The 14,175-nt window shown below is 45.5% G+C and overlaps 1 protein-coding gene across 4 annotated transcripts in view; it reads left to right on the top strand.

The window, feature by feature from the left end:
- iav (transient receptor potential cation channel subfamily V iav) overlaps positions 1-14,175 on the top strand; it is a 42,125-nt gene that overhangs the window by 10,689 nt on the left and 17,261 nt on the right. For 2 of the 4 annotated variants that reach the window (XM_033467781.2, XM_033467780.2), the window contains exons 3-4: positions 179-294; positions 5,556-5,792. In XM_033467781.2, coding sequence (XP_033323672.2) covers positions 179-294; positions 5,556-5,792 — 353 coding nt within the window. Of the gene's footprint in view, positions 1-178; positions 295-5,555; positions 5,793-6,756; positions 6,909-13,820; positions 14,038-14,175 lie in introns of all 4 variants that reach the window. The other 2 variants (XM_033467778.2, XM_033467782.2) reach the window with 2 other exon arrangements.

Below are 14,175 nucleotides of genomic sequence, written 5' to 3'. Positions count from 1 at the left end.
TCGGCTTCGGCGTCGGCTTCGGCGTCGGCTTCGGCGTCGGCTTCGGCGTCGCCGACGGAAACTGGCGCATCTAATGTATATACCTCGCTAATGCAAAACCCATAATTATCGCGCCGGGTAGAACCCTAAAGTGATGTTCCATTAACCGTAAATGGTCCTCTCCGAATTTCTATTTCAGACTGGAACTCCGCGCTATTTATCATTCTCAACGGTACGAAGGAGGAGCACTTGAACATGCTGGACGGTGGTATTATTCAGCGATTACTTGAGGAAAAATGGAAGACCTTCGCGCGGGTAAGTGCGTCCACGTGACAGTATTCTCGTTCGTTCCCTCCGCGGCATTTTTCACAGCTTTAGCCGGATCGCGCGACTCCTCTGCCGTCTTCGACACGCGGGAGGGGCCCCGCCGCGACATTTGCAAATTCAACTTTCGAATCGCATTCGTTGCTATTCGCGAAACAACGATTCGCTTCCTCGCCCAATCGTTTCGCTGCGCGTCCTCTCGTCACGATTTTTGCACGACCTACGCACGCGATACGTGTTTTTAATCCCTAGATGAAAGATCCTCTCCTGTTGATAATAATATTTCGTTGCAACAAGCGTACGAGCGTAATATTATTTTAACCGTAACACGTGTTATTTTATTTCACAATTATTCGAAAGAATTATTTTATATAACACGTTATTTTGCCGTAGAATTATTTGCAATAATTACGTAAGATAATTGTGGAACTCTTCCTGGCAATTACATGGATTATCAACTCCGAGCCTGGTTTATACGCGAGATGAAAGGACCGACTTGATCGTGCGCAATAATTTTCCGATAATGTAAAACATTCGTCCGGTAACACCCTCTCTTCCATCTTCCGCACCAGTGGATCGATGATTTTCTTTCGCGACAATGCCGGCTGTACGATCTTTCTGTAAAGATTTCTTCTCGCGTATTATCTTCGAGATAATTACCGAAGAGGGTTCCAATTGCTAATCCTCGATAATATCCATCCGTTCCGTGTGTTTCTTCTATTGTCCGTCGACTACATTGTCCGTCGTTTACAGCGAAACCCAGAACGATCGAATTTTCTCGACGCTTTTTTAAGAAACGAGCCACGGTGAAACGCGTTTCAATATTTCGTTATCGGATGCAGATTTTTTTCCCCGTGGAACGTTCAAATGTTTAAAAAACATCGTTACACTCGCATCGAGTATCCAATTCCCAGAATAATGGTACGCGTTCGAAGCGCGATTTTCGTCGTACAATTTCCGACGACCGTTTTAGCGTTTCGCGCGTAATCGATGCTTTCGAATCGATGATTCGTCGAGCTGGTTTTGTCGCGACCGAAGACAGAGTTCTTCTTGGTCGATTGTTAATTTGCATACCGGTGCGGTGCACGACTGTAGTTCACGTACGGACAGATGGTGGTAACTGCGCGTTAATGGCCGGCATGTTAACGAACTCAACCCCTTGGATTTGCGGGACATAGTTCTCGGCATAACTGCGTGCTCCCTTAATTCGCAATTACCGAGTCCGCCAAGGTATTATCAATTTTATTCCGAGCCGCTGCCTTGATCGCTAAACGATCGAGGCTCTCCGAAATCAACGGAAAATACGCGTTTAGACGCCGCGGTATGTCGGAACTTGCAACCGGTTCGTTCAACTTTACGGTCCTCTGATATTTGCTCGAAAATTAGTTATCGTTGTTCAAATTCGAATAAAATTTATTATGCTCCGCATTTTTTACGGCGGGTTTCTCCAGCGTTTTTCAGAAACATATTTTTTTACACACGTTGAACGAATCGAACTGTTAGCTGTTCGCGGCAAATCTAGCGAAGAAAGCAACGTTGATTCTACGGAAATATCTGTGAAGAATATTTCGAAAAAGTGACTAGAAACTTTTGTATCTCGAGTTCGCATGGGAATTTCAATTTTTCCGACAGCTGCCGCGAAAATATTTAGAAAGGGACATCGTAGTCGATGCATAGTCGGCGAGGCACGATTACCGTTCCCCGTCACTTTACGCGCACAACATTGGAATAAAGACCGCGGCTTCTTTTGCCACAAAGAGTCTATTGTGAACACGGCATATGCTTTTCATAATTCCATCGTGCGTTCCTATTGTCTGCCGACGTTCAATTTACCCGGTCTGTCCATCTTCCGATTAAGCCAGTTAGCGGAGGTCTAACTGTATTTAAATTTCGTTTCATACTTCGCGTCGCGTGCGACGGAAAATATTCTCTGGAAAACAAAACGCTCGCTCGATAGAAGTCACGTTCGCCGACGAAGAATCGCGTCCCAGTCTTTTCTCGCCAAAGGCGAGACCGATCTTTCGGAGGATCAGCGATCGGAGAGCTTCGCTCGCGACCCTTCGAGCGTTGCTTCGCGGTGATCTCGATCCGCGAAGCAAAGTCGCGTCGCGATCGCTAATTCGGGGAAAGCCGCTCCACCGAATGTTTTTATCGTGTCCGTAGCGAGTCCGAAATCCGGTTCGCGATCCGCTCGCGCGATACGAATTGGCAGATGTCAGCCGTCCTCGTTCGAGCACGACCTCGCCCGCCGATGAATAAGAAGAGCGGACGAAAATTTGTCGTGGCCAGTGCCGATCGGGGGCGCGTGCATTTCAAATTATTCCGATGATTATTGCGCGACGTCGAGTGGACGTGGAGTGACTACGAGCGATTGTCATCGCGCACTACACGCTCGAGGCTCGAGGCTCGAAGTTCCGGGCTCGAACGCCGATGCCAGCGGTCTCGACTGACGTCGAATAAACCTGCAATTTATTTCGGGTTCGTTCCGCGGCAATCGACGGTGACACGCTGCTATCGGTAATCTATGAACGATCTCAGAACGATGGTCGTCGACGGAGCCTGCATCGAGTGCACCCAGTGTGCTTTTATGCCATTCGCCGACAGGATAACGCGTTGGATTTAAGTAAACAACGATCGGACTCGCTTTCCGCGGACTATTTTTCTCCGATATTAAACAGTTTGCGAGATCACCGATTCTCGGAGATCGCTATAGCTGCGGAGCTTCGAAATCGAATTTAGTTTCCGCGAATTAAAGGTTATCGTTGCGTTCGGATCTAGGCCGTTAGCGACACGGATTGCTGATGTCATAGATTTTATTTACGTATAATTACAGTCCTTGCATAACTAAACGTCATCGTAATTGCTACAAGGTGCAGACCAAATGCAGGGAACGATCGATAGACGACAGGCTTCGCTGCAACATTTTTATAAAACATTTTCCTACGTCGGTTGCGAGACGAGAATACACCGTGCCGACGTTCCTAAATTCCTTTGTAAACGCATCGAATCTGCAGTGTGCATTTTAGTTTTTAAATAAGATTTAGAAGCACGATTATCGATACTATTTCGGAGAACGAATTTTTCCCGCAACTAAACAATTTTCGTCCGGATGTTGGCAAGCGTGTAATAGCACGGTAAATTGGACATTCTCTGTGTGTGTGTGTGTGAGAGTGTGTGTGTGTGGGGGTATTCAAGTAAACCGAGGACATTATGACAGGCTAGTATCCGTGACATATACCATTCATAATATTAATCACGGCCACGTTGAAACCGCATATAAGCGTCAAATGACCAATTACAGTGTGATATTGTACACTGAGATTAGTTCGGTTTTCGTATAACTAATCACGGCATCGATTAGATCGAACCACATCATTAAAACAATTCGATTTAAAGCGGAAACAGGATTATATCAAACTCGTATCGTTCTCCTCTCTTTCTGTACTAAATCGACGAAACATTTTGTCATGCGTTATTTTCAATTATATACAGCTTCGTTGCAGAATTTGATCGTTTCGTTGATTTTTCGATGAAAATTCCCAAGCTTTGCATACGTGTAATATTATTTTCGATACGGCTAGTTGCTCGATCTATTCGCAGCAAGCGCTATGTAACTCTATTACGATGGTTCCCCGGTTTTATACGCCTCCGACGAACGCGAAGCGCCTCAACGCGCCCAAATGTCTATTCCATATTTAATTATGACTCGAAAGTTTTACGGTCTAACCCCGACTCCCTAATGACCTGGAAGTTGGTGCTTCGCAACGAGATCTTCGGAGCTCGATCTTTCGAACGCCCTAAAATTGTGATTAATATTTTCCACAATCGATTATACTCGTGGACTCGATTCGTTGCCCTCGTTCGTAGATTCGCGACCGAATCTCGTCCGATCGTGGCCAGCCGAACCAAAGTCCTCGCGGGATTTTCGTTGTCCGCCGGGCGAAAAATTCGCGAAAGATTTTCTCTCGCGAGCGCAATCGGATTTACGGAAGAATTACGGTTGCGAGATGTATCCACAGGCTATAGGTCGGTAGAGATAGTTACGTATGCGAGAGCGCGTAGCACAATAGCAACCGTTTTGTCGCGCAGGAATCAGACTTCATCCTCGCGGAGAACAAAGAAACCGGGATTAAAATTAAAAAATCCTCGCGTACGAAACATAAGATTCCGCGAATATCGCGGCTTCGATGCCGTCCTCGATTTCCAAATCGAAATTAAGTCGGAGCAGAAGAGCAGAATTTTTCATTTGCAATTGAAATTTTCTTTCCTACGTTCGGCGTACAAACGCTGCGAAAAAGACCCGCCGACTTTCGAATTTCTCCCGCAGTTTCTGGGAAAACGATCGACGCATCCGCGACTTTGCAGATTTCTTAACAACGAGTAGAATAACATTCGAAGAAACGCGCGATGATGGAAACTTGTCGAGAAAATGGAAGAGAGAGAACGGAGGAAAGCGGCGATGTAGGTACGGAAAAAGAAACGCTTTTTGGAACGGACACAGATTCTATTCTGCAAAGTCGTGTCTCTTATTTAATAGCAAAACGAGGATTTCTTGTTAAAGTTTTTGTTTTCCAGTTTCTAGACTCGCGGCTTACGTAAACGAACGGGTGACGCATTTCCTGCATCGTTATCGAATATTCCGAATAACCCGGAACTTTTCTGACTCATCGCGAACTAATTATAGGAAAGGTACATTCATGCAGTTGCTCGCAAAATTGAGCGCACGACCTTTATAACCGCGATAACCTTTTTAAAATTGGACCAAGCGACATGAATTTTTTTTCAGATTTTTTCAGATGGCGGGACTGGTCTACCGGACGATGATCAGAATCTCTTTAAAAAAACTCTCTCTAAAAAAACTCCCGTTTTTTTAACTTTTTTTTATGGAAATCTGCAGTTTTAAACATTTTTCAACGTCTATAGCTCGACTCCGGGTTAACCGATTTCGATCAAATTTTCAGCACACGAAAAGTTAAAAAACGAGAGTTTTAGTCATCGTCTGGTAGACCAGTCCCTCCGTCATCTAAAAAAAAAATTCGAGTCACTTGGTCCGGTCTTAAAAAAGTTATCGCGTTTTAAAAGGTGTACGCTCAATTTTGCGAGTAATCGTACACACGCGCGTGCGATGTAAAAGCCATGCATGAAATATAGTCGAGACGTCTCTCGAAATGATGTTGCATAGTATGGTATCGCCATTATTCGCAAACGGTACGAAGGTCGTTCGATTAACACCGGTCCGCTTTCCGTAAAAGTTGCAGTTTCTGAAGAGACTGATCATCCTAATGTTCCACCTGGTCTCATTGTCGCTGGCGGTGTACATGAGGCCCAACAATATGGCCACCATTGTCCTGAAATGGCCGGAAGAAATAACGGAGGCTGTTCGTACAATATCGGAGTGCATCACCATCGTAGGCGTGCTGGGCTACATTCTGGTGCAACTCGGCGGCGAGATCATCAACATCGGCCTGCTGTCGTTTCTGAAACAGTTGGTATGTCCCGATCCTGTTTCCTCCCGCGGATCCATTCGTGAAAGTTGCGATCGCGAAATCCGCGTCGCGACCTGTCGTCTCGTTGCCTCGCGGCGAGGCGCGGCGAGCCGCTCGAGCTTCGACCACGGCCAGGGGAGTGCATAATGCCTAACAGCGGCGCGAGACGTTGAGCAAACTATTAGCAGAGTAACCGTACCGAAAGATCGCGAGTTGAAACGGAGGAGCACCGGTATAGTTGTCTGCGTCGAAATAACGTGCTCTTAATGAGCCGCTGCGCGCCGAGAGACAGGAGCTGTCTGGACAACGTTATTAGCCGTAGACGCGAATTCCGTTGCGTCGATCGCGGTTTCAACGCGTTTCGAACCGTCTACGATCGAATACCAGCGGCTACTTTTCAAAGATAACGCTTTAAATTAAACGATTAGATGCATCTTTACAATTTCGAGAATCGTAATATACAAAATTTTGATCGCGACAGGTCGAAAGACGGATGCCTTTTTCCGTGTGTTACCGTAGCACGATAAAAACAGTAACTTTAACCCGTTTGGAATAAACGCAAGATTACCGCTCGTCCGCTTTTATACGGGCGTATCAACGTTAATACTTTATACCGAGCGTATTAATATTCTATTCCGGGGAATTCATTATTCGGTCGGTGCGCGTCGAACACTTGTTCCGTCGACTTTTCGATGCAACTGAAACATAAAAGTGAAGCTGTCCGACGCGAAACTTCGGTAATAACGAGCTTTGTTTTAAATGCGTGTAATTATGTCGTACAAAGAGTCTATTACGAGTGAAATTGGACCGAACAAACTTGCGTACGAACACGACAAACGTTTATGATCGGTCGGTTCGATTAGGTGGTTTTTTAAATATCGCCACCCGTTTCAATGTACGTTTTGATTCCTTTCTCTCGATTTCGTAAGCAATTGGACGATTAATCGAAATTTCTCGTGCTTCCCAGAGCCACGAGCCAGCCAAGCTGATATTCGTGATCAGCAACCTGCTGATACTCTCGTGCATTCCGTGCCGTCTTGCCGGCAACAGAGACCTAGAAGATGCGATACTCGTAGTCGCTGTCCCCTGTTCATGGTTCCTCCTCATGTTTTTTGCCGGGTAAGAAACATTTTTTAATCGTTTTATTTTCGTATACGCGAACACAAATATCGACTTGCTACTTGCATCGAAAAATCGTGAAGAGGCAAAAGAGTCCAAAGTCTAGAGACATTGAATCGTACACGACTCTTCTTGAAATGTAACAAAAGAACTTGCTGTTCGAGATTGGTAAGAAACGGTCGTTAGAACTCGTTCGATACAGTACATTTAACGTACGAAGAATAAGCGATCGAAACTGCAGCACTCGTTCCCGAAGCATAACGCGTAGCAATGAGATTGCAGAGACCAGATATCGAAAGAGTTTTATGAAACTTTGTAACAAGTTCCTATTTAAAACGTGGACCGCGTGGTGCTTCTGTGAAAGGATGTTCTCACGTTGTAAGTTCCGACGAGAACGGATCAAGAAAGTTGATAGACCAGTTCTAGAAAGGAAAAGTTTCAGCTCGAGCGATAGTTCGAGCAACAGAAACACGCGTGCATCGTTGCAAAATTTACCGCAGGCGATATCGGTTCGACTCTTCGATGCTCTAAAAATCCTAGAAACACCTTCGGTGCGTTGAAAATATTGGAATAAAGATAGATCTCGAAATCTAGATAAAAGATTAGAGTCATCGGATATACGCGACGGGGCACTCGTTGCGTCGAAATCGATGACAAGAGTGCAGTAATGTCTCTCCAATCGACGTTCAGATTGTCCACAAAAATGGACAATTTTGGAAGAGGAAATTGATCGAGTCTTGTGGCTCGTTTCTTATGGTTATCGATTGTCAACAACTATAAAAACGAGCTGCAAGGCTCGAACGATCGTATCTCCTCTTCCCAAATTGTCCATTTTTCTGTGCACAATCTGAGCGTCAATTAGGGAGGCATTACTGTATACTGTTCGCGTTTAACAGGTTGCTATTCGAAATCTCGATTACGAGTGAGAAATACAAGGGATCAGGGTGAAAGCGAGTCTTACGTTTCGAGGAAATAATTCCGTCGGCAGTCGGAGCGTTAAAAAGTGCAAGTGCGAATGCAACGGCCAAAGGTGAAGCAAACGCGGTGCAACGTCGAAGCAGGTTGCGTGCGTCGAAGAGGTTCTCTCCACGTTCCACGTTCTACGCTCTCTGCGCCGTACAGCTTATCCGGGGCAGGTGATTTGCATTGTTTATGTTAATGAAAGGCGAGCTGGAAATTCCGTATCCTATAATTTCCGCGGCACATTCGAAATGCGGCGTCGGCGGCGGCGAACGGAGCAACAAGAAGAGAAAGACATTTATAATCGAGCCGGGAGATAGAACCCCCAGATTTCAAACCTCTTTTTACGTGATTTACGCCGAGATAATGCCGGCTATTTCGCATTATCATGTACGCCTCTCTTGGCAATCGTTTTTCTCGGCGCCATGCCGCTTCCGCGCCCGCGCCCCCGACCCCGACCCCGCTCGCGACCGCGTCCTTTTCACAGCCACTTTTCTGCAGGTATTACTGCAGAACTTTCGGTTCCTCTCGCCTCCCTTTCCGCGCGACGACTTCTTCTCGGCGGCGTTTCCCACAATTTTAAGGCAACGTGACCAACCGCTTTTTCACTTGCCCCTTAACGTCGCGTCGCGTCGCTTCGAGGAACATTTTGTTTCGAGAGCTCGAACGAGGAGACGGCGAGCGAGCGTGTCGTCGGTATTCCCGAATCTCTTCGTTTCGGGCGCGGAATGAATTCCCGCGTTTACCGGTTCTTCATTTCGTAATTGAATTTAGTCGGTTATTCCGGAATACCGTGTTCTCTTTTAGTGTCGCGACTTTTATCGCCGCTCGAAATTGAAAGCGTTCGTTTCGGTACTCGGGAATCCGCGTAACCTTTCTCGTTAATTAATGTGTCAACCGCGCGGTTTCCGTTCCTGATAACGGCCGGTGTTGAATTAACTTGCAGATATATTTATTCGAGCAAATCCCGCGGACCCGCGTCGACGAGATCTAACGCGTGGGCAGCGGTTGACGCGTTCGCAAAAATTCAACGAGCTTCGGAATTCGTCGATAGCACTTCAACTAGAAAAGAAGCCTTTAGCCTTTGCATTCGCAGAATTTTATCGGATCGCCGAAAACTCCGATGTATTCGTTCGTCGAGTAGCAAACGACGCTTCCAAGAAAGTATAAAATAAATGTAAATAATTTTCTGATAAAAATATCTGACAAAAGATCGCATCGATACAGATTCCGTCAAATAAGTTAATTTACAATTTCCAAACTCGGAATATAACCGAAGTTAATTATGTATCGTTACGCGAGGTTAAATTTGCTTTAATCGGCTCTCAACGAACTTTGAATTCGATTTAACAAAGAATTTAATATTTGTCAAGGTATTCGACCGGAATTTTCTTTAAATTTCTCTTATCAACATCGGTAATTTTAAATTAATCGATAACCGAAAGATAATTTACGATATAAATTTATTCGATATCGACGGATTATTAATTGTTTAGTCGATCATTTTCCGATCGAAGAATTGAATTTTTGAATCGAATTATCGTTCGTATACACGTTGAATTTATGGTCTCGAATATAAAAGGAAACGCGAGTCGTCGGAAATGTATTTTCTTTAGCGGGGTAGCGTAACGTAAAAGCGTTTACATTCCTCCGGGTAATTACTGTCCATCAAGACACACCCTTTTGTCTACCGGTTCTCGCTTAAGTATGCGTATAGGGTCGTAATTCCTCAAAGGCTTTCGAACACTCGGTACCAGATTTCTTGCCCGCCGCACCGCGCCGCGCCGTCGCCGCGCCGCCGCCGTTCGCTTGGCAATAAGCCATCGTCGAGGCTGAAATTAATTTCTCACAAAATTTAATCGAAGATCGATACCGGCGTTTTCAAACGCCCAGCTCCGCGCAAATTCTACATTCGATTTATTCTACGTTAACGCTTCTCCAAATTCACACTCGCTACACTATTCCGTAATTATCGTTGCGCACGCTTCGAATAAAACGACTTTATATTATTCCAATTTTCGACGATATCTACGAATCCGGTATTTCGCACGCAAAGGTTCGATACACGGATTATCGAATTACTGCCGGAGATACGAGCGTACGCGCACGATCGATTTCCTGTCCGCGCACTTTTATCGATTCTTCTTCTCGAGCCGTCGATCGCGATGCTTATCGAAGGAAGAACGACGTCTGTAATCGCTCGGTCAACCTAATTAACTTCTAAATACGAATCCGTCGGGAAAGAATAAATACACGATCGAAGTAATTTCAACTTGTGTTTGAATTCAAACTACAAAGTAGAATGTAAATCGAGTTGATATACGCGCAGGGAAATTCAATTAATGGAACAAACTTTAAATTCGTTTATGCACAATATCTACCTTCGGACTATCATGTTCCATAACTTTTATAACTGCGACAAATTTATTTAACTTCGTGGCTCTAATTAATTTGTCAAGCTTCGCGTCTCGACGACAAATCTTTTAATCGAACGGTTCGTTGCTATTCATCTCTTCGACGTATTAATCTAATGCGAATTAAAATTAAAGGAAATACATGAACTTTCTGTGGTTTTCTGCAAAAAATATCTTGGAAATTGGGAACAAACGTCGACGAACGATCCTTCGTATCGTATAAGAATATCGCAAAAATTCTACGGTCGTTCGGCGAGCATTCGACGCTCGATAAGATAAAAACATCGTTTATGCAATTCCAACCGAAGATGCACGAAGCGAACGTAATCGTGGTTCATCCATCCTCGGGATGCTAACCCGCATAGTTCGGATTCGCAAGCCTAACGAGACATAATCTTTAGAGAGTGCCGAGTCTGGTATGAACCGAATGTCTACTATTCGGCAAGCTAATTCAGATTTGTAAACTATATCTGGCCCGACATCAACTTCGTCCGGTAATTGGTAAAGCTACTGTACGTGCGCGCCGTTTCTCGGGGCTCGTTCCAAGGGAGGCAAATTCTAAATGCGATCGCTATAACTATGCGGCGATTTCGACGTGTACCAATATCGCTCAATTTACAGCCTGTCAAATACAATTAAATCGGAAATTCGTTCAAACTCTCGGTGTATATATCGGTATTAATGCAAAATTGAATCGATCGTTGGCGCCTTTGCGTTCGTGTCAATTCACCGCATACGTGTACCCGTTAATTCGTGTCTTCCGCTTCCAATGACTTTTCATCGACGCGACGAGAAGATCGACGGAAATGTCAATTATAATAATAATTCTTTATTCTCGGCCTTGCGACCAAAATAAGGAACTTGCTTTCACGAATGCAACTTCGATCCATTCGTTGATTTCATTCGCGCGGTCGAACCCTATCCGTCGAAAGGGTTAAACCGTAAACTGGAATTAACGGCAGAACATTTGCATCCGGTTGCCAACGGAGTTTACGCACGAGCGACGAACATGAAAATGTTGCGTTTGAAATCAAATATGTTATGCACATAACATTATAAACATTGTTACAGCGGACTGGCATACATAGACTATAGCGTACGCAACGCACGTACCGGACGCTACGAACCATGCTGCAGACCAGTCTGACAGCGGCTGATTTCCTACGGAGATATTCTCCCTGCTTTCCTAGGTGAAGCGCTCTTACAAAGGAAATGATCTCCGTGTTTACATCTCTCGCCGCAATTCTAACATACTTTTCCAGCGCAGCGCCGATGTCGCGGAGCTCTTTTCCCGACGGTCTCCGAAGGAAGAAGGTCGCTCCGTCGCGCGACGCGGTTCGACTTTTCCGCGGATCCATGGTTCCCAGAGCAAATAAACAAATGGTCCGCCAAAGCCAAAATCGATGCGCCGAAAAGAGACGACTCTCTTTAAACGTTTTCCAAATGTTTATTATTTCGCAAAAAGTGTACCGTCCTCTTCGGAAGAGTCCGGTCGCACGGTTTCCACCGTCGAAGCGGAATCGATCGTTCGAGTCGGCACTGGAGTTTTTCTTTCGAGTTCGATCGGCGTCTTCTCTCTCTCCTTACGTTTTCTTTTTAAATCGAACCGAAAGACTCGGGATCGGGACGGCGACGAAAAAACAATTCTATCCGAAATGACCGAGGGTTGGCGATAACGCGAATCTCCTCCCGTTCGCGCGAAAATCTTTCGTTTTATACGGCGCGGCGCGATCGATAACACCTAAATTTGGAATACGTTCGAAACGACGCGAGCGTAAATTGTTCTATTTCGGAGACAACTGTCGCCGAATACGATATAACATTTCTTACGGCATTTCGTAAACGTACGACCTGCGAAATCCGCGGAATCTAGACACCGAGCGGGGCACGCTCGTTCGCGTTCAACGAATCGGATCGAACGGAAAAAGTACCGAGATCAACGGCGACCGCGATCGCGCAGCAAATTGCAGAATGTAACGGTGATCGTGATTTGGATTATCGGTTCCGCTGGCTGGAAACCGATGCTAAACGCGTCGATAATGCGGCGTCCGATTGACAGTAAATCGGGGGGCGACCGATATCTCTGTATAGGACACACGGATAAGTTCGTGTTCGAAGGGAACGCGATACTTGATCGATATCACCGTGACAATGGCGTTCGGCCACGGTCAGCCGCGCGTCGTCGGGAAATTAAAAGCCGCCGAGAAATTCCCGATTCGAGTGAAAAGATCCAGAGAAAAAAATTCTTGCTCTTTTGCTTGGACGCTCGCGTCCGAACGGACATTGAATTTCGTATTATTTTCGTCTAGAGCCGTTTTTATTTTGCGACGATGCACCAGCGAACGGATCCTCGAACTATTTCAACGTCACCGTCGACTGGACGTCCTCGTTGTCCGATTTTGGAAATTATCGAGAGAATTAAAACTGCGACGGCGGTGTAAGCTCGTCGGGCATGTTCCGCGCTGTACGTGTCGTAACTCTGACAACTGACAATGAGTTCTGCCCGTGTGCGCCTCTGTTTAAAAGGACGCCGTTTCTAGTCTCTCTAATAAAAGAGTGAAATCACCGGACGTATTCGTGTTCCGCGCTAAAAGCGATGGTTTTTAACACGGTCACTGCCGTATCCTTCGTACGCGAGCGACGCGATTCTTTGTCCATCGTTACGATCGAATATTTCTGGCACCGTTGGTTGCGTAAGCCGAAAAATTTCGTCGATCTCACCGACAACAATTTTCACATCGACGCGCTGCACGCCTCGATTATCGAGATACGCGATGTATCGTAACGTATCGTGCTGTATATTTATACGCTGTCTTCGCGGACACGCGTTTTGCATCATTATGAATTATTCCGTACAATTATTTCACGTAAATACAACCAAATATAATTATCGAATGCACGATACGCGTGCTCGTACGTATCGATATGTTGTATCGTGTGTTACGACGCGTTGCATATTTCAGTAATCGACGAGAATAGAACGTCGGTGGAATCGGAACGTCGATGAAAAGAGGAATATCGATAAAAATATACGTCGATGAGATACCTAGCGCCGATTCAACATCGTCGAGAAAATAATGATTCGATCCGTCGAGTGGAACGCGGATCGTTAACGTCGAGGGCCTGGATTAGGTTTGTTACGATTAACTAAAATTTCCACGCGCTTCGTTAATGTCTGCGATAAAAGCTAACCGTGCCTAGAAACGAAGATGCGTCGATAAAGTTGACGAATACAACGACGAACGATCCTCTAACCGTCCTCGCGGAACGATCGTATTTTTGTCGGAAAGGTTCGCCTATTACCGAAAGCGATAACGAAACGATCGGATGTTTTCAAGCCGAAACGATTATCGGCAAAGTGGCGGAAAATAAAACGTCGATACGTTTTTCGCGAGGTGCTGCGGTTTCTAATCGATTTCTTAATTATCAGGCATAGGCGATCGATGCGCCGAACCGCGCGCCGTTGCGGTATCGAATCATCGATGCGTTTTATGCACGGTTATCGAACGAGCATTGTATCATAGGATTGTTTTCGCAGCGCTATCCGGCTAACCGGTCCATTCATAACGATGGTCTACAGCATGATAACCGGGGATATGTTGACCTTCGGGATAATATACATGGTGGTGCTGTTCGGGTTTTGCCAGTCCTTCTACTTTTTATACAAAGGCTTCCCGGGCGTGAAATCATCGCTCTATAACTCCTATCACTCCACCTGGATGGCGCTGTTTCAGATAACCCTCGGCGATTATAACGTAAGCTCGTCATAAATCAACGTTTTGTTCTCGTTCGCCGGTTGTCTCTATCCATCTATCCATCTATCTGTAATATCAATCTAGCTCGCTTGCACGCGCATCTGCATCGTCAACGTTCCTCCATTTACTTTATGCTAT

Source organism: Megalopta genalis, chromosome 3 (assembly GCF_051020955.1).
Source record: "Megalopta genalis isolate 19385.01 chromosome 3, iyMegGena1_principal, whole genome shotgun sequence".
Classification (NCBI taxonomy): Eukaryota; Metazoa; Arthropoda; class Insecta; order Hymenoptera; family Halictidae; genus Megalopta; species Megalopta genalis.
The sequence above is the reverse complement of the archived record's forward strand: the minus strand, read 5'-3'. Positions and strand labels throughout refer to the sequence as shown.